The sequence below is a fragment of the Monodelphis domestica genome, chromosome 6 (assembly GCF_027887165.1).
Source record: "Monodelphis domestica isolate mMonDom1 chromosome 6, mMonDom1.pri, whole genome shotgun sequence".
In the NCBI taxonomy this organism is placed as follows: domain Eukaryota; kingdom Metazoa; phylum Chordata; class Mammalia; order Didelphimorphia; family Didelphidae; genus Monodelphis; species Monodelphis domestica.
Genome location: NC_077232.1, coordinates 201,915,459 through 201,939,987, shown reverse-complemented (window position 1 = coordinate 201,939,987; position 24,529 = coordinate 201,915,459). Strand labels below are relative to the sequence as shown.

Below are 24,529 nucleotides of genomic sequence, written 5' to 3'. Positions count from 1 at the left end.
TTTTGCCTTAAGTCATACATCAACATCTAGCCTCCATTAAGTTAGCATTTTTTCTTCCAGATGCCTAATTCATAATAAAATAAACATTAGAATTCTTTTGTATTTACTATTCTAACCTAAATTATTGGGTCTTTTCCATGACCTATGAAGATCAGTGATTCTCTATGCTAATCAATCAACTGGTTTTAAAATTATGCTAACAAACAAGAAAATAACATTACATTTTGGAGGTCTTTAGAAGACAAAAGTGATGTTGATTTACCATTTCTTTTCTGTGGGTGGCATATATCAGATTTATCTAGAAATCTGAAACACACCAAAGGAAGATATAGAGTTAACCTTAATGCAGGTGCAATTTAACAAAGTCTCTGCCAGGTACTGCAAAGGTTTATTCTATCACAAGTAAAATATTAATTGCTGCTTGTTACTTTGCTAAACAAACATCTATAAGCAATAGAAGAACAATTCTATATTATCAAATCTGATCTCTTTACAACCAAAAATTCATAGTTTTCATAACTCAAATTCCCTTTTTCAGTACCTCTTCTATCTGGAGACTAAGGAAAGGGAATTCATATTGGACCAAGAACAGTTTTTTTTTTCTTTGCTTAGGTGGTTTAATCTTGGGAGATCCTTTTTTTTTCATTGTCAACCTTAGATTAAATCCATTCCAATCTCTTCTACCTTCGAATCCAAACAACAATACTTAACCAGATACAATTTTCCAATCCATCATTTCATTAACTCATGCAAACAATAACTTCCTTAGAGTACCTGGGTTTTTATTCAGTTCTTATCATATCCTATTTTATATCACAGTCTGATTCCCTTAAATGTTTAAAACTTCATACATTTTGTTAGAAGTGAAAATTTAATTGTCTAGCATGAAAGAAACATTCAGTCACTTACCTTTTCAATAATCTACAAAAACCTATGGTAAATGCATCAAATCTAGCCTTCCTTGCCTAACTTTCCAGGTTTTGTTTTTTTTTTAAATAACCTGGCCCAACCCATCCATAGATGGGTGGACAGCTTTATTTACTACTATTGCCCAACAGGAAGCTTTCACTCCAGTTGGCTTGTTCTCATTATTTCATGAATGTGCTATATTTGGTTCTGCCTTTGCTTAAAAATTTTTTCTTTACCCAAAATAACCTGACTCTCCCCATCTCTCCCAATTCTAGCCATTCTTCAAAGTCTTTTGAGTAAGAAACAATTTTCCTAAGGAAAACAAAACAAACCACAACTGTTTACTATTACATGAAACTCTCTAAAGCTTCCTTTTTCTTGGCTCCTAAAGACCATCACAGTTATATTCTATAAAGCACAATTTTCCCTTTTCCTGTTATCATTACTTTAATTATTCAAGAATCACGTCTTTATGCGTCTCTAGAGTTCCCCTCTCCCCTCCCCAGTGCAAAGCTAGGCATAGAATAACCGCTCAATAAGTATTCATTTTGTGGTCGCTGACATACCTGTGGCCGGAATGATGCCCTGACAGGGAACCAGAAAGTGCTGCCCTCACCACGTAAGCACTTCTCAGCTTCCCCAGCTAAGCGTCCATATTTACGTTTCCTAGGCAACGGCATCCCACCCATTCTGCGTAAGAGGGGTCGCTGGAAAAAGGCGGCCTACCAATCTCCACACTCCCGGCAAGCTTCCAAGATCCCATCGGACGCCGCTGCTCTTCTCTATAGATTCTGAAAGAAAGGTACACACTGTCAATATAGCGGCATCAGAAAAATTTTGAGGAAATAAGCTACAAAAGCGGTTTACAGCATAGCGGTCAGGCCTCTAAAAAACCACCGACTCATTGCCCTCTTTCCCAGAAGCGCCAGCTTCTAGCGTGATGACGCCATTACGTTTTTCAACGTGACCTTACGTTGGGGACAATCAGCGACGTGCTGCCAGCTCAGCAGCCATTACATCACCGCGTTCTACCGCAACGTACTGCCGTATTGCGGCAACGTACTGCGTATTCTATAACATAAAATTTCCCCAGCAACAGCCGGGCCAGCCATATCGTGCCAGGTCACAGATTACATCACCTTTTCCGGAAACTTTTCTGGCAGGACGGGTTAGGCAGCAGGGGTGCTGTAAACTTTTGGAGGAAGTAAAGTAGATCATAGCGAGTACCATTTTTGGGTGCCCAGGGTTGTACCGGTGTTGTGTGGTACCATTACCGGCTTGTTTTAACCCATTAAATGCCAGTAATACTCCTTGAAATGACCTACTTGAATGCTTTCCGGTTCTCAGGTTTCCGCTTCCGCCTTCTTTAACTCCCCTCCCTACCCCTAGTGCTTAGGCCGGTTTGAGCTGGTTGAGGCTGGTTCCATTCCTTCAGGCGGTGTGTAGGAGACTCTGGCCACCCTGCTGCCCTCGTGAGTCCAACCGCTTCCCTGAGTTTTCCCCCTCTCATCCTTCCTCCTCTTTTGGGAGCATTTTGAGCATTTACCTTTGTTAGCCTGAGGCCTCGGGGCCCGAGTTCTCACCCATTTGACTGATTCTCCCTAATTCTTTTTCTCCTTCCCTCCCCTCTCCTCCATCCTCTCTTTAGGCTCCTGGCGGTTTGTTCCCTCCACTCCTCCGAGCCCCGCCCGGAAGTGGATCGCCTGTCGGTGTGGCGCGTGGCGCGTGTCTGTGTGTGGCCGGCAGAGGGCGCCCGGCTCCCACAGTCCCACTCAGTGGGTCTGCACGCGCCCGCTCGCCTGTTCTCCCGCCCTCCCTCCTCCCCTGCGCCCTCCCGCCCGCCCGCCCGCGTGGCTGTTACCGGGTGAACGCGTGAGCTCCTGAGCTCTTAAAAGAGTCCTCCTCCCCGAGCTCTTTGCGCAGACGTTCCACTTTGGGGCGTCTGTGTCCGAGGGCAAGCGGGTGGGTCCTTGGGACCCGAGGAAGGAGGAAGGGGGGAGAAGAAAGTTAAGGGGGGAGTGACCGAAGGGAAAGAAGACGGACCACGGCGGAAAAGTGAGGGAAACAAGAGCAAAAAGTAAGGGAAGTGGCCCAACTTGGGCCCGGGATGGACGGGCCGGAAGGGAAGGAGATGGAAGGGACTGAAGGGAAAGAGATGGAAGGGACTGAAGGGAAAGAGATGGACGGGACAGAAGGGAAGGAGATGGAGCCCGAGGTGGACAACAAAACGATCAAAGTAGAGCCCACCGAACCCGGTGAGACACATCTCAGGGAGAACAGCCCCGACCCTGACCATGGCCACGATACTGACCCTGACCCTGACCCAGGAGAGGGACCGTCCTCCTTGATCAGGGACCCCAAGTTAGGACTGTGCGAGCCCAAACCAGGACCCAGCCGCAAGATCATTGACGACGACGATGATGATGACAGTGATGATGAAGATGAGGATGATGAGGATGAGGATGAGGATGAAGATGATTCCCACTTGCCCCTGGTGGTCTGGGAGCAGCCTCTCAAAGTGGGAAAAGAAGAGCCCATGGACTACGATGATGACTGCATGCCAGGACCCAGCCGAGCCAAACCCCTACACAACTGGGACTCAGACAGGTGTGAAAGGGAGGCCCCCCCCTGCCTCTGAAGGCAGGGGCATGTGTGTGCCTGGGGGGTGGGTGGGGAGGGACACTGGAGGTTTGGGGGCTAGGGGCATGAACTGCATGCGGTAAAAATGGCCCTGGGCTTGTGCGCGGGAACCCGTGTCTTTGCCCCTCTCCACTAGTACCTTTAACTTGTTGATATTTCTGCTCTCACTCTCTCCGCGCGCACCCTCCCCCCCAAAAAAGTGATGAACCCCGCTTTCAGAGCGCTATGGGATGATATAGCCATATGTAACTTTTTGCGCTGCCAAGTTAACTCTACAGATAAATGTTTTATGCCCTTTACCTGCTTAAGTTTCTGGGCTTGAGCAGTCAGTAACTTTGGGCAAAAAAAAACCTTGGCAGTCTTTAAACTCAATGACTTGCCCGTAAAATCGCTGGTCTTTGACAGCAATTTTGGATGACTCCTGCCCCTCTCATTTCTTCCCTTAAAAAAAGTGTTATTCACCACTGAATTTCTGTGCCTCACAGTCTCTTTCCTCGAGTCACAAATGAGCGGATAGCAATTTTTGCCCTTTTCCGTCGCCGGCGTTTCTCCAAAAAAATAAAAATACTTTATATTTGTGATTTGGGATGACTTGTCCTCTACTTTCTCCTCCAAAGGCACGAGTATTTAGCAGCAACTTCGGTCAGCTTTACGCGCCTCGAGGCGATGAGAACTCTTTGCTTCTTTCCCTATGATAAAAGTATTTAGTGGTAAATTTTGAGCACCAACTGCTCCTTCCCCATCCCGTTGCTCAAATGCTTTATTATTCTTAATTAATTGGAGGTAATTAAATCTTTCCCTTCAAGTCAAAACAATGTGCTTTAAAACAATGTGCTTTAAAACAATGTGCTTGAAAAGCGCTTTGCTGTTTTTAATGTAGTGATTAGCTTGGAGCCCTCTCACCTCCCCCCTCCCTTTTTTAGCAATGTCTTTTGACACTCCTTCCTTCCGGAAAATAGTTTGGGGGCACCCTTAATCTGAGGGATTAGTCCTTATTTCTTCATCCCAAAGGCAAAAGAATTTATCGATAATTGTTGATGTTTATGCATTAATTACCCCAATGCTAAAAGTGCATTTTGATTTTTAATGGAGTGACGTCTAACTGTTCCCCGGGCACAACTATTCAGTTTTGTATATGTGTGTGTGTGTGTGTGTGTGTGTATTTATTTTTTTCCCCTCCTTGCAGTGCTTGCACTCTATCCCGCCCTGAAAAAATGCTTTTCGATGAACCTTAATTGGATTTATTAGTCTTTTCCTCCCCAAATTTCAATATGCATATAAAGGCATTTTTAAGGCTCAAAAAGTTCCCTGCCGTTCTTGATCAGAATGTCTGTCATCTCTTCTTTCTCCCAGATTGGGGATATTTAATTGTATCTTTTGACTCGGTACTTCCTCCCCCCAAAATGCTTTGCAGCCCAAAATTGGGGTAATGCTTTCCCAAGTCATGAGTACTTAGCAGTAATATTTTACGCCCGGGACTTTTAATTCCTCTCCCCAGAAAAATGCTTTTCAATTCTTAATGGAGCAATTAGTATTTGTTTTTCTTAGTCACAGCTATTTTTACCCTTGTAACTCTTCCCCCCCCAAATGCTGTGTAATGCTTTATTGGGGTGACTAGATGGTTTTCTGTACCCCCTAAGTCTTGATTTGTAATTTCCCACTCAGAAAAGTGGTTTGCAAACCTTAACTGGTGTTATTAGTTCTTTCCTCTCCCCTTACCCGAGGTCTCATATATTTAGCAATAATTTTTACTTCACTCCCACTTTAAATTTCATAGATATGAAAAGGGAGTCATGGATTCTTAGTGGGGTGATTTGGTCCTATACTTCTTAGACTGCCATAAATTACCTTTTCCCTCCTGCGGCAATTCCCTCTCCCCTCCAAAAAAAAAAAAAAAAGAATATTTTTGAGGGGATGCTTAATCCGAGGGACTAGTTTGCCTTTTCTCCAAAGTTGAAGATAATTAGTCATTTTTCAGCCATCTAACGGATTCCACCTCCACCAAAAAAAGTGCTCTTTGATCCTTAATCGTTAACTCCTCCCCTTTTCCCCTTAGTTATTGGTTAAGCTTCAGTCAGAGCTGTACATTTATATGGTAGCAGATACTTTGAGCAGATTGAAAAGGAGGGAGAGAGGAATCTAGTCTAGACCCACGATATTGATACTTTATTCTTTAAGCTTATTTCAAAGCTCTAGCTTTGCACCTAGCCCTACTGAAAACCCTGGGCGCTTGAGTATCTAGAGCATTCCTTCTTTGGTGAATTAGTTGAATTTTACTTTGAGGTTTATATTGGGCTGTGAAAGTTAATATTTTTTTCTGCATAATTGCACTGTGATTTAATGTCTTGGGGCAGAAGTGGATAGAATTAATAGCTAACAGCATTCTTATTTAGGACTTAATTATTTTTTTCAAAATGCTTTATATATGTTTTCTCATTTTGTTCTTACAAGAGAGGATTGTTGTGCTAGTACTTGTATTAGTACTTCCTACAGATTCTAGTTTCCTCATTTGATGAAGAAATTTTATCTTAGAGAAGCTACATCTTAACTGATCAAAAGTATTGCAAGGATTTTTTTTTCTTTTTATTATTCCCAAATGCCGTGCCCTTTCCACTGCAAAGGAGATAGATTTTTGTGTAGGTTAGGGGGCGTGGTCCAGGATTGGCACTTCACCCTGATTGACTAGCGGGATGGGGGCGAGGAGGAGGTTGGGCAGGATGAGGGGGCTGGGCGTGATGAGGGGGCTGGGCTAGAGATAGTATATATTGCCAGTGCAGTACTGCAGTATACTCCACTCATTCTTTGGGAAGAGAAGGAAACTTTCCTTATCTCTCCCTCCCCCTACTCTTGGGCTAGATGATTTCTAACACTCCTTCTAGCTCTGATTTCGATCTTAACAAATTCAAAAATACTTCCCCGAAACTTAGCCGATGTGATGGTACTAGGAAAAAAGTGAGATTTCACTAGTTTAGATCTTAAGCTTTTTTGCATTATTAATGCTACCGATGGTACCCTGCAAAGTCTACGAAATCTCTGCAGCCGTTGCTTTTATCGGGATGGGGTGTGCATATGCCTACCTAAGAATCCGAGTCCCTGAAGATTCCAGCAGGTGAGTTAAGGGGACTTCAAACTTTTTTAGGGAAAAGCGCCCAGTGTTTGTGAGGAAAAATATTATTATGGTTTTGCTGTTTTTGACTAGATTTGGTGCACAGAAATGAGGAGTGAAAAATTGAAAATGGAGGTGGAAGGTAGGTGTTAATTGAGAAATGCTCAGCAAGTTGGAAAAAGGCTTCAAAAACTAGCCCAGCAGTAGACTATTCCTCATGACTGAGAATACCAGTCTGTTTGCTAGAAATAGCCACCAAAAATGAATTTTGGAGGGAGTCTAATTCATGAAACTCTCTTAAGGTGAGAAATAGATGTAAAACTGGTCTTTTTGAAGTAGTAAGCTAGGGATTTGCCTTATATTGGACTTAGGGGAAAGTCTTTTGTGATTTTAATGTTGTAGGAAAAGTTTACTAAATTTTCATTTTTTTCCTGCAGTGACTCGGATTCTGACAGTTCAACCACATCCTGTAGGATTCGAGAACTTCCCGTTCAAGATGAGGAGGAAGAAGATGATCAGGCGCAAGCCCAGGCTCAGGCGCCAGCCCCAAAGCAGAAAAGCATCTTCTGCTTCAAAAAGAAAGATATACCGGCCATTGACGTAAGACTGAATCCCTTTGTCTCTTAACACAATTTTCTAAACATATTGAGCCCATTTCTCACCTTCCTTACCAAAAAAGGCTCAAAAATGTCTCTTGCCTTAGTTTCCTAATCTTTGAAATTAAGGCTTGAGTTGGACTGGTGATCTCTAAAGATTCCCCCAACTCTCAAAAGGCTCAAAAATGCACCTTTTAAAGGTGTTGATATCATTGGCTTTGCCTTAGCTTCATACTCTTTGAAATTAAGACTGGTGATCTCTAAGGATCTTCCAGCTCTCAAAAGGCTAAAAAAAATCACCTTTAAAGGTGTTGATATCATTGATTTTGCCTTAGTTTCCTCATCTTTGAAATTAAGACTGGTGATCTCTAAGGATCCTCCAGCTGAAACACTGTTTCTTATTCTAAATTTCCCAATGTTGAAACATCAGAAATGTATCCCTCCTCTTGCCTTTTAGCTGTTGGTAACACTTTCCTCAGGCAGATTGGCAGGACAAATGCTGTCTGATCCACAGGTTAGGGAATTGGGCTCAATAATGATGAGAAATCATTGTTTTAGTTAAGACATTTCAAGAAACAGAAGTAGAATTGATTAGGTCTTAGTATTTATCATTCTTTTACTCCACCAGTGTCTCTTAAGAGACTTGGAGTATATCTAGAGCTGACCAGGACTCAATATATTTGTGAGAATATGGTCCTGGCTGACACTTCTTTGGGAAATTAAAACTGGCACTAATTTATTTCTCATCTGACTATTTACAGTTACACTTTCATATAAAAATATATAACTTTTAAAATAATTAGTGAGAGACCTTAACTAGTATTTTCCACTTATGGGAATTGGGGGTATTAAATACCCTGGTTTCTAACAGACCGCAGTTTTTTATGTGATTGTCATTTTTTTCCTTCAAATGTTTAAAAGCATAAACAGTCCACATGACAAACAGCTGGGGGTTTTTTAAATGCTTCATTGGGGGAATATTTGTTTAAGGAATGTTATTTAAGTAAGTCTGGCTTAATTTCATCTTCTAAACCAACATGAGAGTTTATTTTCTATTGTTACATGCTTTGGAGAACAGGATTACATGAAAGGTGGTAGTGTTTTGTTTGCACAGGGCACACTGCCATTGAGGTTGTGGCAGAGTCTAACCATCAAACTACTTAATTGCTTAATAGAGAGTTTAATTGAAGGATGTGGTGATGGATTATGACTTAACAAAGCTATGCTTTTTTAATTTGGAATAATCTAGAACCTTGTGTTATCTTCTTGGATTGAGGGGTGGGGCAGTAGTTCAAAGTTTACTCTTGTGAATTATTTGCTTGATTTTCATAGTTGTGGTGGAGACTGCTTTAATTTCTATTGCCTCTCCACTGGTATGGTTGGTACTTCTTAGAGATACTTGGCATCGCATAGTATAATGCCTTGCAATCAGTATTTAATAAACACTTATTGAGTTGAAATAATTTCAGAAGCGCTTTAATCTATCAAAAGTTAAGTTGAGTTCTTCTTGTCTTTGTCTAAATAGATTTTGCTTTTTTATTAAACTTTAATCATTTAAATGGGTTTTTTTTAAAGGAAACTTTTAACTACGGCTGTTTTTCTGGACATTAATTTCATAAAATCCTTATTTGTCTAAAGATTATGTGTCCTCCCAAATATACCCTTGGCCTTGATGTCATGGATGATTTCTATGGCAATCTCAGGCAAGAAGGGAAAGACAATTTTTCCATTTGAGGACTGGATTCCATTCCTTGTATCAGTAGATGGAATGGAAGTAGTGGTTCAAAGAAATTAAAAACAAACTAAAAGAAAAATGTCCAGAAATGTCAGAGAGAAATCATAGTTAAAGAAGTTTATATAAGACCTATAAAAACCAATGTGACGTAAAAGGAAGGAGAGTCTAACAGAACACTCCAAAGTAGATTCATTTTGGTAGATGTTTTCATGGCTTTTTGGGTTGACTTATCTTGGTTGCATCTCTGGATATGGCAAATGTGTTGAATGAATAATAATAATAATGTCACATTAATGTGACTTGCAAAGAGTGCTTTCCTCACTACAACTCTGTAAGTTAAGCAGTTTTAAGTATTTTTCCCCATTTTACTGAGGAAATTAGAGTTAAGACAATTCAAGTGAATTGTCTATGTCATTGGCCTATTTGAATCTATTTTTCAGACTTATGAAGTGGCCTTTTACTCTTATAAATAGAATGGGAATCAAAGAACTATAAATCTAGAGCCAGAAATATTTAAGACGTTAGTGGAAGTATTCCAACTAAAAAAATAAGCAAACTTAAGATTAATTTCATTTATCATCAAGCAAAGGATTATGGGAGCCATTTTAGATCAGTCTAGTCTAATCAAACAGTTATTGATAAGCACCAGTGATATGCCAGGTGCTTTGATGAGCTCAGATCAAAACTATCTACCCCATCGTCCCCCCATTATCCCCCCCCCCAAAAAAAAAAACCTACCAAATCCTGCCCTTATAGGAGCTGGGTTGGAGACAATTCCATAAAACCTATTCCCTGCCCTGCCCCCCCCATCAAAATTTTGAACATCTTTAAAAGTGTTATTAGAAACCAGAGCAGGTTTTGCCTATCAGAAATAGTATTGCATCCCTGCTCAAAAATCTCAAAGGTCTCCATGTGATCTGATAATTAAAATCCAAATGGCTTAGCTGATAGACCCTTATACTCTTGACTTTGCATCCTGCTGTATTTTTAACTCTAATGCAAAAAAGTATATACATTTACATTATGTCCCTTAGATCATGAAGTGATGGTACAAACAAGTCCCTTGGTATCATTAGCTGTTGCATCATGGGATTGGAGCAATGTGTCATTTCTTAACAAAAATAAGATAATTTTTAAAATGGGGTACAAATCCTATTAATGATCAATAATATCTTTCTAGATGGAAAAAAAAGCATCTTTGTTCTGAGAAAAGCACTTTTAAAACTTTAAAGCACTATTGAAATGTAAATTTTAAAAAAATATTCATGGGAATTGTTTGTAAACTGTAAAAATACAATGCAAATGTGGAAATTTAAATGAATGGTATCATTTTTTCAGGGTGTGGTTCATTTGTGAGTAACCACCTTGTACCCTTGCTGCCTTCTGTTTTTTTCAATATCACATTGGTTAATATGCTATGAGATTTTATCTCTTAAACAGAAGCCTTCATGAATATATTTTACTCTTAACAGAGAAAAAAATTAATTTCATTCTTCATAGGAAAATGGAAATTAACCCTAGTGGCTAATCAATCATAACATGATATAGGGTTACTATTACTTGCTTAATGTTATGGCCTTTGTGTGTCTTAAAATGGAGTTAGATTTGAGTAAATTGACTTAAGAAAAATAACATTTAAATTCACAGACTACTCCAAAAAATTACTAGCAGCTGAACCAGAATGGAACTTTTTCAGTTAGACTGGCATTTACTGGCCATTAAAATCACAATTAACTATAATTCAACTCCTGTTACTGCCATAGTAGTAGCCCAACTAGAAGTTAGTCTCTTCCAACTGAAATGGGAAGAAAAAGCTCATTTTTCTTAGTTTATTACAAACCATAATTATTCTTGGACAAGAACATTTAAAACATGAAATAGAATTTACATATCCTACCCAAGTCTTTAGAGACTTAAAATTAATTATGAGAGGCATTTGTATAGTAATACATTTGACTTCCATAATGGAGGTACAGTCAATGCCTCAATCATTTGTGCCCAAGATAAGTCCCAGACTATGTTCTGGTCATAGACACAAAAGGAAATGATGGGTTTTGATGATGAAAAGACATGTGAGTAGGATTAGCAGAGCAGCAAGCAGAGGGCTATACTTTTTATAACTATTCTTTGCAATTGAAATAAACAGGTTGGATAATTAAGATTTCAGTACCTGTTACCCAGAGTAAAATAAATAGTACATTAAAAGATGGTATTATAGTAAGTGGAAAAAAGACTGGGAAAAAGCATGGTTATTTCTATATCCCCTTTAAAATCAAAATACAAGCACATCTTGCTTATTGAGAATATTTTACATAATAGCTAATTTAGAGAGTTATTCTCTATAGTCCAAAAGCAATAATTTTCAGGATTCACTTCAATAAGGAGCTCCTTTTGTGCACTTAAAATTTGATTCAATTTGGAAGGTCATTTTTCAGGAACATTTCAGGAAATCAATGAATTACAGAAAAGTTTACTTAGTCCTTTGGATTATTTTTGATACACTGAATTTTTTTTTTGTTTCAGTTTTGGATTTTTTGTGAGCTAACTCTTAAATTCACTCTCCTGGTGTTTGGTCTAATGACAATAATTTTGGAGAAAATAAAGAGAGAACACTGAAAGGAGGGAGGCTTACCTCCCTCAGTTCAAATAAGAGTTCAGCTAATAAGCATTGTCTTTTAAGGGGAAAATTTAATGGTGTAGTCTGGTCCTGTTGGCACAATGCCTAACAGTGTCATGCACAATTAAACATTTAATTAATTAATGCTTTTTGGTGATGATGTCTAGACAATCAAGGGATTTTCCAAGGGAGCTTATTAAAGTGCTCTCTCTAGAATTGTTGATAAATTAAGATTAATTGTGTGTTTAAAGTTGAAATGCAAGGTGCAGACTGAATTCTTTCTCTCAGTGTGTTTTTTAATCAGCCCTTGGGTAGGATAGGGTAGGGAAAAGTAATCGTTCCATAGCTACAGAGACATTTGGATCTAATTGTACCCAGTGTAATGAAGGATCTCATCATTTCATTAGGAAGATGCCTGTAAAATGAGGGACAATAGCATGATTTGAATTATTTTATTATGAGGATCATAAGATATCATGTAATTTTCTTAAAATATTCTTAAGAATGTTAGTGGTAGGTTTCCCCTTTTTCTTTAGCTGCTAAAAGGTTAACACTTTTTTTTTAGACACCTCTTCCAATAGATGACATGACTCTGATTCTACCTGAAAGTGTCGAACTACAGCCCTTTGGGAGGGTTTCAGGTATTATCGAAAAACTAGGTATGTAAAATGCTTTATTGACAATATTCGCTATTTACCCTTAACTGTTTGACACATTTTCTTAGTGATCTATATTTTCTTTGTTATTTCATCTTGCAATCAATTAAGGAAAAGGTAAAAAGGATTTTCTTTATTTTTAAATACTGTGGTTTTTGTACTGCTCTTTAGGGAATCATTATGAAATTCTTGGATTCTCTTGGTTTTGTCAGTACTTTACATAAAGTTGCACAATTTTCAAAATATATTAAAATTTAATAGGCTGTTTACCCCCAAATAGGAAGAAAAATGAGTAGTAATAAAGTAATTTTGTTATCCCAATGACCTGTGAGGAAGGTAAGAAGTACCTAATTACATTTTGACTTGGAAGCACAGAGAGACTTACTTATACAATATCACCTGGCAAGTGAGAGTTAGAAATAGAAATCAGAGCTTGAGAATTTCAGTTCTCCCTTTTTATTCCATGTCATTGGAGAGAAGTCATAGATCCAGACCTTGCCTGGGTCACAAGTAGGCTGCCAGGACATAGGGATTCCTTTCATATTTGCTGGTGATAAATGTCCAAAGAGTCCTCCAACTTAAAGCATATAAAACATTTTATTTGCCATCTAAGGCAAAATACTTTTTCCCTAACCATTAATTTTGTTCTTTGGTATCTGAGACCCAGCTCCAAATTTGTTGTCACTAATCTTATTACCTATAAATAGATTGGATATATTCACTACCACATGTAAATAATTTATCTAATAAAATTAATACAATTTCACTTTTCAAGTAGATTAACTTATTACATGTTCACATGTAATAGTATTATTTGTTCTTTTACATTTTATTATCACGATTTTATTAGATCAGGGTTTGGATTTATTAGCTCATGAGAGATTCCAGTGGGTCCGTTGGATTCATTGTTTTGCTTTTTAAAGAAAAAAAGTACAATATAATCAATAGAATCTGGGAAGTTCAAAGAGATGGCTGTGATAAAAGACCATATTGTGCAATCCATACCTGCTATACCACTTGTGCCAGCAGAAGATGCTTTGAGTCCTGTAAAAGCTTTTCGTGTGTCATCAAATTATGCCTGAGGGCAGGATAAAGGGAAATGCTTTGGGTGAGAAGGGATGAAAAAGTCTTAAGAGTGGGAGGAACCTCTAAAACTGGGGATCTTGGTAATATACTAAAATGTCTGTATCAATTGTTTGCTTTTTGTGAATACCCAAAGCTAAAATTTGGTGATATAATGTGGTTAAATTTCATACTTTAAAAAAATTGGTGATTTGTAGAGTTGGCTCTGCCTTGTAAAAAACTACAAGTTCTCTTCTTAGCTAAGAATGCACTTCCCACATCCAAGAATAGGTTTTAAGGTGTAAGATCCTGCCTTCAAATTCTCGTTTAACTTGCATTGAAAATTATCAGCTTTGACATTACATTAACATTTACATCTACACTATCATTGGCTAATGCCTCTTATAAATGCAACAAATTACTATTCTGTCTGTTTTTTCAGTAATCATTGAATCTGTGACTGACCTACCACCAGTTTGCGAAGATAGCATGATCTTCAAGAGCAATCGACATGCTGCTGGAAAGGTTTGTAAAAACTTGGAGGGGAAAAAATTGCCTGATATAGTTGATATCAATACCAAATATTGCCAAATCTAAACTGATCCTTCTTTTTTGGCTTGGTTAAATCAGTTTGTCATCTGTTTCACCCTAACCCATTGCTTCCTCCTCCTAAACTCTCCAGATTTTTGAAATCTTTGGGCCGGTTGCCCATCCCTTTTATGTCCTACGGTTCAGTTGCATGGAACACATCAAGAGGAAGGACATCAAAATAAGGGACATCATGTATTTTGCCCCCTCAATCCAGCATTTTACTCGCTACATCTTCACAGACAGAATCCGGTAAATCTTTTAGCATGATTTTAATTGGCATTGCTAAATTTCAGAGTTTTTGTACTTATATTCTTTTATGCTGTTTCCTATTTGACTTCTTAATGTTTTCTCTCTTCCATGAAGGGTATGCCTTTATAATTCTGTTTTCCATTGTACCTAAATGTATATTGTTTGCATTGCTTTATTTTTTGCATTTCTAGGGATAGGGGTTCTGATGCTTCATGGAAGAATGACCTTGAACCACCTCCTGAAGTAAGTCCATTTCTTCTGATTTTGTCACATGTTTAGGAACTGGACCAAAGATTTCATTAGTGTTAACTAGATTAAAAAACTTGTTGTAGCCAATGAAGGTAAACACATTCTCTGCAATTTTTGAGCCTTAGAGAATTACCTACAACACTGAGAGATTCTAAGTATTTTGACCAGGCTAATAGAGGCAGGAAGTGTGAGGCCAGGTTTTCTTGTCTTTAAAGCCATCTTGTTAGCCACAATAGGGATGCTAATAGACTTCCATAATTAGTTTAAAACTCACCTTGCTAGATTATCATCAAACATGAACTACTAAGAACCAAAATCATCAAACTAATACTAGTTCTCATCACTAAAACCAAAATGAACACTGTTGAACTTAGTGACATCCATTTTGTTTTATTAAATTTAAATACTACATTCTTAAAATATGATCAGTGGTGATCCCTAATAGACACTAATTGCTTCAGGCATCAATAGGGATATCATGTAGTATGGTTACATACTTTTTTCCTCTCTAGGCTGTTGATTTCAGTGATGATGAAAAAGAAAAAGCAGCCAAAAGCAAGAAGAAGTACTACGGACGGAATCGGAAGAAGCAGAGGGCAGAGTACAGATCAAAGAGCAGATCCAGTTACAGCAGGGATAGGAAGGGTTACAGACCAGAAAGCAGGCAGCTAGCCCTTGAGGATGACAGGGAGGAGGAGGTCCAGGAAGAGGCCAAGGTAGAGGAGGTCCAGGAAGAGGCCAAGGTGGAGGAAGTCGTGGAAGAGGCCAAGGTGGAAGAGGCCAAGGTGGAAGAGGTCCAGGAGGAAGCCAAGGTAGAAGAGGCCAAGGTGGAAGAGGTCCAGGAGGAGGCCAAGGTAGAAGAGGCCAAAGTGGAGGAGGCCAAGCAGGAGGACAGGGAGGAAGCCAAGCAGGAGCCCAAACAGGAGAACAGGCAGGGCTCCCGCCAGGAGAGCAGACAGGGCTCCCGCCAGGACAGGCAGGCTTCCCGAAGCCAGGACAATAGGCAGGGTGCCAGGGAGAGATCAGTTTCCCAGCAGGAAAACAGACAGAGCACACACAGGGATCAGAGGAAGGGAGGCCGACAGGATCAGAGAAAAGGTGGCCGACACGATCACAGGCATTCTAGCCGACATGATCGCAGACAGGATCGCAGGCAGCTGGTCCAGCATGACCACAGGCAGCTCATGCAGCAGGATTTCCGGCAGGAATACTGCCAGGAGTTTGGTCAGGAGTTTGGCCAGGAGTTTGGCCAGGGCTTTGGCCAGGGCTTTGGCCAGGGCTTTGGCCAGGGGTTCGGCCAGGAGTATGGCCAGGAGTTTGGCCAGGAGTTTGGTGGTCAGGATTACGGGCAGCTAGAATTTGGGCAGCTGGAATTTGGGCAGCAGGAGTATGCGCAGGAGTATGCGCAGGAGTACCAGGAGTTCCGACAGGAATACCAGGAGTACCACCAGGAGTACCGCCCTGCTGCTGCCGCCGCCGCTGCCGCCGCTGCTGCTGCCGCCGCTGCTGCTGCCGCCGAGTACCACCAGGAGTACAGACCTGTTGCTGAGTACCGGCCTGACTATCAGAATCTTGGTGTGTAAATGATGTCACTTACTAATTACTTAGTCCAACTCCGGGAATATAGATTTCACTATGGTTTTAAAAGTAATACCCCAAATCCATAGCTCTCTTGAATTCTTTTCCATTTGGATGCTTCTAACCCATATGCTATCTACTCTGTAGCTTCTTTATGATAGGAAAAATCAGTTTCTAGCACTTTCATTACCTTTTGAGTAAATACAAAAGGGCTATCGGGAAGAAAAGACATGCCAAAAAATAACAGGACTGTTTTCTTCAAAAAATATTTTTTATCCATTTTTTTCTAATCTTGTTGCTCCAATTTTCAGAATACAGATTCTCTCTACATTTTTTTTTCTCAGTTCATATTCATTAAATAACTAATCATTTGTTTACTAGCTTCTTTCTAGGACTTTAACAAATATTTGGAGTACAAGTTGGGGGTTCTTTCTACCTGCCTTTTTTCCTCTTCCCTAATTATTTCAAATCTGAAATTATTAACTTCTGAGATCCAGAGAGAAAGTATAGCAATTGAGAAATGCAGGTCAGAGTTTGCCTTTAAGGGTTATACAATGTTGAAAATGAAATTTTGTCTCGTTTTTGCTTTTGTGTGTATATGGCTATTTTTTCCTTGTTTAGGTGCTTATGGAGGAGAAGCTCCTGCTCACTGGTGCCCTCAGCCTCGTGAGGCTGGAAGAGGCTGCTACAGCAAACGGGAGTACCACCGAGAATTCTCTCGGGCCCGGCACCACAAGGCCAGCCACACCAGGACCCAGGCGGCCGCCGCGCAGTTCTACGCTGACCACAGGGGGAACCAGGATGCTCCTCCCTCCCTGTTTGCGCCTCATCACAGGCAAGACAATTCTCTTATGCAGCATTCCTATCAGCTGGCTCCTCAGTACTTTGACATGCACCATTACCAGGCTCACCCCCAGCATGTGGCTTGGTCTGGGCTGACCCAGCATGTGCAAAATGCACACTACCAGCACTTCCAGGCCCCTCAGGCTCGAGGCGGCGGTCAGTGCTCCCAGTACAGACCTTATTACTAGACAGAACATGTTAATGAGCTCTCTTTAGAAAAAGATGACATAGAGCTCCCCCAAAACATGATTCCTTAAGTCTAGTCAAAGAAAGCAAGCAAACCTGATAAAAATGAAAACACTTACTGTAAAATAATCCATTATTCAAGTGTTCAACTAGTAAAAGTTTGTGAACTTTAGTGAAATAGTGACATACTCTCCTAACAAAAAATTGGATCTGAGATTGAAAGCTGAAAGAAAAAAACAAAATAGCGTAACCCTTCAAATTATGTATCACTTAACTAAAATTTTAATTATAATACAAAGGAATTTTCTTTTCTTCCCCCCCCCCCCCCCCCCCACAGTGTAGATCTAAGTAGCAAAAATAGACCAACTTTCAATTAAAGCATGGTGAAGCATTGATTGACTTAGGGAGTTTATTAGATCCAGCAAGATAAGATTTTGAAGTTCAATTGAGCAGCCATGGGGAAAAATGTTTGGGTTTGTCTTTTTGTTTGTTTGTTTGTTTTTTACTTTTTACTAAATGTCCTTGTTTGGAAATGGCTTTTGTTAGATACATTATATAATTTTCGAAAATCTTCAACCACAATCTTTTTAAGATTTAGCAAATGGAAATGACAGAGGAAAAATGCATTCTTTGGCATTAAAAGTTAGCATGAGGGTTGTGTAAATTAAATATTGTGGTTCTGAATAAATAAGAGCATAAAGCTGACATTTAGGAATTCTTAAAGAAGAGCTTTGCAAATTTCCTTAATTTCTGGTAAGTGACCAGAAATTCTCTTCATCCTCACTGAGTTGGCCAATTTAAAAAAAAATCTTCTACAGATGAAACATAATATCCATTCCCCAATGAAATCATTGCAGAATTTACTTATTGACTATTGTCAGTTCATTGAGCATATTACTTTACAACATGTGTGAGATAAAAAGTAAGAGTGCAGGCTTTAGGGTTAGTCAAAACCTCTCTGTTTTTCAGATTCCACATATTGAAAATGCTAGCTTGACTTGGGAGGTAATTGATAAGGCCCCTCTAGAGCTGTGAGAGCCCTCAGAGGCCATCTAAGTCAATACTCTCATTTTATTGATGTGAAAACCATGGCCCTGAGGGTTAAATGACTTGCCCAAGGCCACACATGTAGTACAATATCTATGCAAACAAAAGAAAACAAAAATTGGAATTAACAACAAACACAATCCAGACAGTACTACCTATGTGACCTTAGACTAGTCAGTTAACTTCTCTGGGTCTCATTGATGAAATGAGATTGGACTAGGTAGTCTCTGTTCAGCTCTGGATCTATGATCCTAAAGGAGCCTCATAAATTATTTCTTTAGTCTAACTCTCTCATTTTGTAGTTGAGGAATCTATAGCCCAGACAGTTTGTAATTTATGTTTAAAGTTTTAGCACAACCAAAAAAACCTAATCATACAATTTAATTGGAAATCCTGGTCCAAAATTCTATCAAAAATGGTGATTTTGTCAAAATAAATTTAGTTTTATACCTCCCCCACCCCAATTGAAATAAAGTGATAATATAATAGTACAAAGGACCTGCCTTGCATTCAAGATGAAATTTTATTTTCATGTTATTTCCATAGTCAAATGAAATATGACAAATATTTGCTTTTAAAGCATGAGTTAAGGGTTCATAGATGAGGGAAATTTATACTGAAGGTGTCTGAATATACCCAGTTTGAATCTTTGCAGGGCAAATGCACAGCTGTAAAGGTAAGTTAGTAATTATCCAGGCAGGCAACAAAGTAGTAGCCTAATTATGCTGTAAGGTGAGTTTTTTTTTTCCATGCATTAATCTACAGGACATATATATATACATATATATGTATGTATATACGTATCTGTTCATTGTTTATAGATCTTGGATATCAAACTCATTGGAGTAATTTGATGCAAGATTTTCCCCCCATTCAACTACTATACTCTCCTTATCTTAGATGTACAGTGCATCTCCATTTACCAGTATACAATATTTCATTTGACATCCTAATAGCATTTACTTCAAAACTAAATGGAAAGAGTTGACCTATAGAACAGGTGAAAAGGAATGTGCAAGTTAAGAAAATTAGTGAATTGAGTTTGAATAAAATATAAACAAGTAAATTATGTAAGATAAATTTATATTCTATTCATTAAGAAAGAACCTTTTTAGTCCAACCAAAGTCCATCTTTAAAAGAAAACTGATGAGGTGAGATTATCCTGAGGCAAATCAAATTGTTGATTGGATCTTTATGGAATTTATCATACTTTATTAGATTCAACATTTAGTAAATCAAATAAAATGATTTAAACATCCATACATATGTGGAAAAGAAATTTTTTTAAAAATCTGACATGAGAGTTTAAGGTCTTTGAAACTAAATTTAAAATCTTCCCTCAGAAGTCTGACAATTCACAAATAATACATTCTAGACATCTGCCCACAAGAAATTCATAAGTATCATTATATACTGATGATAAAAAACTTTTTTTTACTCATTTAAATTCTTTCTTTTCACTGCACCATCATGTTTTTTCCCCATGCATGCCATGGTAAAGAGCCTATCCTTAAGGTAGTACTACAGCGTGCTAAATGCTTAATGTCATCAGAGCATTGTGAGAGGCGAGGCAAGGCATCTTGTACCTCTTTAAGCCTCTAGTTTCCTCATCTTTAAGATGGGGATACTAATACCTGTAGTACTTACCTCACAGGGTTGTTGTGAGGGTCCAAAGATTACATAAGCACAATTGACATCCTAATATCTTAAAGCGTTATGCAAAGGCTAATTAACTAAAGTCTATATTAAATATCTTTCACGCTGCAGTGGGAAGACAGTTACATGGCATGCATATAGTATTTATGATCATGAATCCCTAAATTGCAAGGGGGTTCCTACATGTCCCTCTTGATCCCTAAACTATTCAAATAAAAATTAATCTCTCTAGTTATACCAAATCTAATTTGAATCAAAAGCATATCAACTCCTCAGGCTCCCGGTTAAGGTTTTTGTTGTTGTTGTTGTTTTAAGAAAGATACTACATATCATTAATGTTTAATACATAAAGTTGAAAAAACATTTAAAACCGCAACAAAACAAAATTGGGATAATGATTTCCTCAACGCCCTCCCTCACCAGGATGACCATAACTATAATGCAATGTATTTATTTCATTACCTATACCAACTTAGTAAACACCTATTAAAGTGGATGGTCAGTTGGACTCCCTAGCAACTATTCTCTTGTATGCTATGGAATTAGGGGCATCTTGGTTTATGTGTTGAGTGTCATAGCTGCCAACTTTTGACTGTTTCTTTATAAGATTGAGTGGATGCTGGGTCAGAAATACCTATATTGGAAATACAATATTTTATCTGGTTCAAACAAACAAACAAAACCTACTAAAAGTTAGTCTAACCAGGAAGGCTCCTCATTCCTGACAGGGGCTCTGATTCTTCAAAGAGACTAAGATTGGGCAAACTCTAGGAAAGGAGTGATTAGCAAGTACTAGAGAGGTAGATTGGGTGTACCAGAGGGAAAAGGAAATATAAAATCAGATAAGTATTCTGTGATCAAATTTTCTTTTGAAGTAGATACTGCATATAGTGTGACATGTCTGAACTCAGAAGAATAAAAACCAAGTCATTTTGTTGATTATGTGGTAACTTCTCTCATACGTACTTCTTTTTTCTTGTGGTGACGGATGCTGTGCCAGATAGAGAGTTGATCCTAGGATCAAAAATGACTTGGATACTAATGGAAAGAACAAACAAACAAAAACAAGCCCAAAGCAAAAAATCTGCTTGTTAGCATAGAACCCCAAAAAGAGTGATGACTAGATGAAGATGGTTTCTAACAGATAAGAATTGGGAAAGAACTACTCTAAAGGGTTCTCAATAGTTTGCTGGAGTGAATGTGTTTTATTCTACATCCCACTGCTATTGTAAAGGTATACCTGCCTTCAGTCAAACAATATCCCTTCTAAGAGATGGTTTGACATGGTTGGGCTCAGTTAAGTTATACAGATTGTGATGAATGTTGCTACCCATTCAAAGCTAAGTAATTTTCATTTAAAGTATAATTTTCATTTTGGCCAACTGTAAATACCAAACATTACAATATTAAATATGTTGTAGAGTATATGTATTCAAATGAATTTTAATAATATTAAAAAGTTAAAGAAAATAGCTAGGCATTAATTTGATCAATACTGTCAAGTTTTGTATGTTTGTAAATATATTGAATCAGAAAAATGCATAATTACCACAATCCCAGTTTCAGTCGTTTTTTCATGGATGGCAGCTACTCAGCTGTGTTCAGATAGTGTGTTACATCCACTTGGTTAGAAGCTGTGTACGATTTCTTAAAAGTGATCAGGAAAACTGAAGTATACAGATGCCTCTAGTTCAGATGAAACATCAGTCTGCTGCTGAGGAATAAGAGTTCAGTTGAATGTTTGGACCCAACATCTTTCAGTTAGTACAAGCTTTACAAATTTTTAATATGCACCAAACTGTTAATGTCAATCAGTTATGTAGCAAAGATCCAATGCCTCAGTCCAACAATTTTAGAAATGTTCTTAAATTTTTATCAACCTATTCGATTTCCTAGTTTGTTCAGCTTGAATGCATCTGTTGCATCTTAATTTCATTAGTTTGGTGATTATAAAAGAGGGCAACTTTAATTCAAGAAGCAATTTAATGTCCCACTGATGTAATTACTCTACATGATAATTAGGGGGAAAAAACCTTCTTATATTTTCTTAACTTTTTTGCCAAAGATTGCAGAGATCCAGATTGATTTCCAGGAACCAAATAACAAAGTATTTTTTAAACTATTCTAAAATGAAAGCATAATCTATAAAATTAGCTTTTACACCTAAAAAAAGAAAATATGCAAATTTAAGAAATCCAAAATTCTTAACCAAATGTCATATATCACAATTGCTAGGTTTTTCTTCATCACTTGTCTTTTCCTTTTGTCTTTTAAGTCCAACATTATACAAATATAACAAAAAATTATTCTGATGAACCTATAGGATATTTGTCCAGGACATAAAATATTTAGATTTATACAAAAACAATTTTCCTTGGAAATATTTTACAGTAAGTTATTTTTCCCTTAGAATCTACATTTCATCAAGGCCCAGCCCAAACCCACTTCCCTCATGAAGGCTTCTTTGACCATTTTAAAGGACAATGATGTAAATTCATAATGCATTCTTCATACCATTCATCTATTACTTAATTGTGTGCTGCCTTACAGGAATTTCTTTTTTTGAGTTGTTACTTAATCTTTTCTGTATGTATGTATCTTTTTTCCCCAACTAGATATTAAACTTCTTGAGGGCCAGGACCAGACATTGTACTTCTGTACATAACCCCACAGCACCTAGATTGGTACTATGTACATAGTAACCACTCTGTGAAATTCATTGGCTAATTCGAGCATATTTATGGCCTTAAAACTAAAGGATTGTGCATAGGTGCTGAGGGGTTTGTACATAACCTCTGGAGCCATCCACAGAAGGTGGCTGTGTGCCAGAAAATTGTGAAAGAGAAGTCAGTGAGTATCTTCTCGAGTGCTCCCTTTGGGCGGTTTTGCTCCTTCTAACAACATTACCATGCAACGAGGATCCCAGATGCAGATGGCTCACTTCATTCTTTAATGGAGTCCACTTGCCCTATTGAATGGGAAAGGGAGATGTGGGCTGGACTAGTTGGCTTTCTGAGGACTCTTCTGACGAGGAGATTCTCTGAAGTGGAGGGAAACATGGCTAGTGTCTTGAATATGAGAAAAAAAAAACTGAGATGAGTACTTTGAACCACTTATCTATTCTACAGAATGCACAGCAGTTGATATGAGACAGGGTAACTCGGGCCTCTACCTCATATACTGCTAGTCCAAATTACACTACTGTGACATACAAGTGTTTTTATAATTTTCAACAATGATGTAGTATCTTAACCACAGCAGTTGAATCGAGACAGAGTAACTCGGGCCTCTGCCTCATGTACTGCTAGACTAAATTAAAGCACTGAAATATAAATATTTTATAATTTTCAATGATTATGTACTATCTCTTCCCCAAGAGATTTCAAATCACTTTGCGGATATCCCATACTCATAACCACATGAGATAAATGGGTAGCAAGTCTTAAATGTCAAATTTTTCTGAATATCATGTCTAAGAATTATCTTTCGACCATACTGAAATAGAGGTCGTTGTAGAGGAGCAAAGAGTGAAGACCACTGAGTGAAGCAAAAGCTTTCTCAAGTCACTTAGCACCTCTCAGGACCCCAGGGTCCTACAAAATTGTTACAATGTTAGGATGTCACTCAAATGTAAATTGTGTGTCTGTAAAAGAAGGGTCTACGGTCCCTTCCAGTGATAATAATGTGTAAAATGATATAAAATGTAAAAATGCCAAAAAAAATCTGTGAGTAAATGTAGTTAATTAATAAGTATGCCAAAAAAATATATATACATATATATACACCTTTACCTTCAATGTTTTCTTCCTTTTAAGCGCCAGTAGTCTTAAATGATACTTAGATTGTCTTTCTTAGATTCTTTCTTAGATTGTCTTAGATTGTCATTCTTAAGAATTCTTAGATTAGATTAACAATAACTAATATGTTCTTTAACAATAACTAATATATTCTTGGCGCTACATAAATCTTAAACTGATACTAATATCTATCTTAAATGTATCTTTCTCTATTCAATGTTATTTCTCTATTTTTTAACTATAGGATAAGTTAACTGTAGAGTAAACTATAGAGTAAAACTCTATAAACTCTAGAGTTAAAAACATCGGGGGATATAAGGGCTAATCGCGATTGGTGCTGTGAAATTTGTCCCGTAAAAGACTTAGTTGAATTTATTCAACTAAGTTATTGTCCCCGTAAACCTATTGTGGTGTGCCGTAACCAATTTATATTATGCATGTATATGTTGATATCTTAAATGTTTATCTATGTAACTCTTAAATGTTAAATAAATGTTTGCAAAATTAATAAAACTGAGTAGCGTCATTTGTATGCCTTTTTGCTTTTTCTCTTTCATACATCCAATTCAATTCCCTCCCTAATTGAATGGGTAGTTAACCATATGCAATTTAATGTTACTCGGGCACATTCAACTAATTTCAGATCTTTAAAACGGGAGCCAGAAACTGATCTCAACTACCTAAAAAGCTCATAAGTGAAAGTTCTCTGAAAAAAAAAGAAAAAGATTTAACATCTCATTCTTAAGCCACATCATATAGCTTTTAGTGTCAGGACAACTTTTTTGTTATAATCCTGTAAATATAGAAACAATCCCTTACATCTGTTCATCCAAATTATGGCAGAATATGAAAAATCCATCACAGGTGCCTTGTCCTGTTTCTTAAGCAATTTTTATAATCAATTAAGTAGGACATAGTTAACATTATCACATGCAACATTGAAGTCATGATTAATTAATACATCTCAGCTTTGGATGGTACAATATTTAGTAATGAGGGACCGCACTGAGA

The 24,529-nt window shown here is 38.0% G+C and overlaps 2 protein-coding genes across 24 annotated transcripts in view; one reads left to right on the top strand and one right to left on the bottom strand.

The window, feature by feature from the left end:
* The window catches only part of NPY5R (neuropeptide Y receptor Y5), a 170,267-nt gene extending 167,673 nt beyond the window's left edge, over positions 1 to 2,594 (bottom strand). For 2 of the 21 annotated variants that reach the window (XR_008912948.1, XM_056802837.1), the window contains exon 1: positions 1,476 to 1,881. The gene's annotated coding sequence lies outside the window, so the exon portion shown is untranslated. Of the gene's footprint in view, positions 1 to 1,475; positions 1,889 to 2,234; positions 2,371 to 2,455 lie in introns of those variants that run through there. The other 19 variants (XR_008912952.1, XR_008912945.1, XR_008912942.1 and 16 more) reach the window with 17 other exon arrangements.
* Positions 2,595 to 2,724: 130 nt separating this feature from the next.
* NAF1 (nuclear assembly factor 1 ribonucleoprotein) lies at positions 2,725 to 24,031 on the top strand. 3 transcript variants are annotated; one of them, XM_016423145.2, is made up of 9 exons: positions 2,725 to 3,516; positions 7,093 to 7,255; positions 12,169 to 12,262; positions 13,764 to 13,846; positions 14,004 to 14,161; positions 14,353 to 14,404; positions 14,923 to 15,985; positions 16,610 to 16,823; positions 22,337 to 24,031. In XM_016423145.2, exons 1-9 carry the CDS (start codon positions 3,017 to 3,019, stop codon positions 22,341 to 22,343), a joined length of 2,334 nt encoding a protein of 777 aa, XP_016278631.1. In that variant the 5' UTR covers positions 2,725 to 3,016; the 3' UTR covers positions 22,344 to 24,031. The 3 variants fall into 3 exon arrangements, with proteins under 3 accessions (XP_016278631.1, XP_016278630.1, XP_016278632.1); XM_016423144.2 differs by having other exon boundaries at positions 16,610 to 24,031; XM_016423146.2 differs by lacking the exon at positions 2,725 to 3,516 and adding an exon at positions 6,331 to 6,658 and having other exon boundaries at positions 16,610 to 24,031.
* Positions 24,032 to 24,529: the final 498 nt, after the last annotated feature.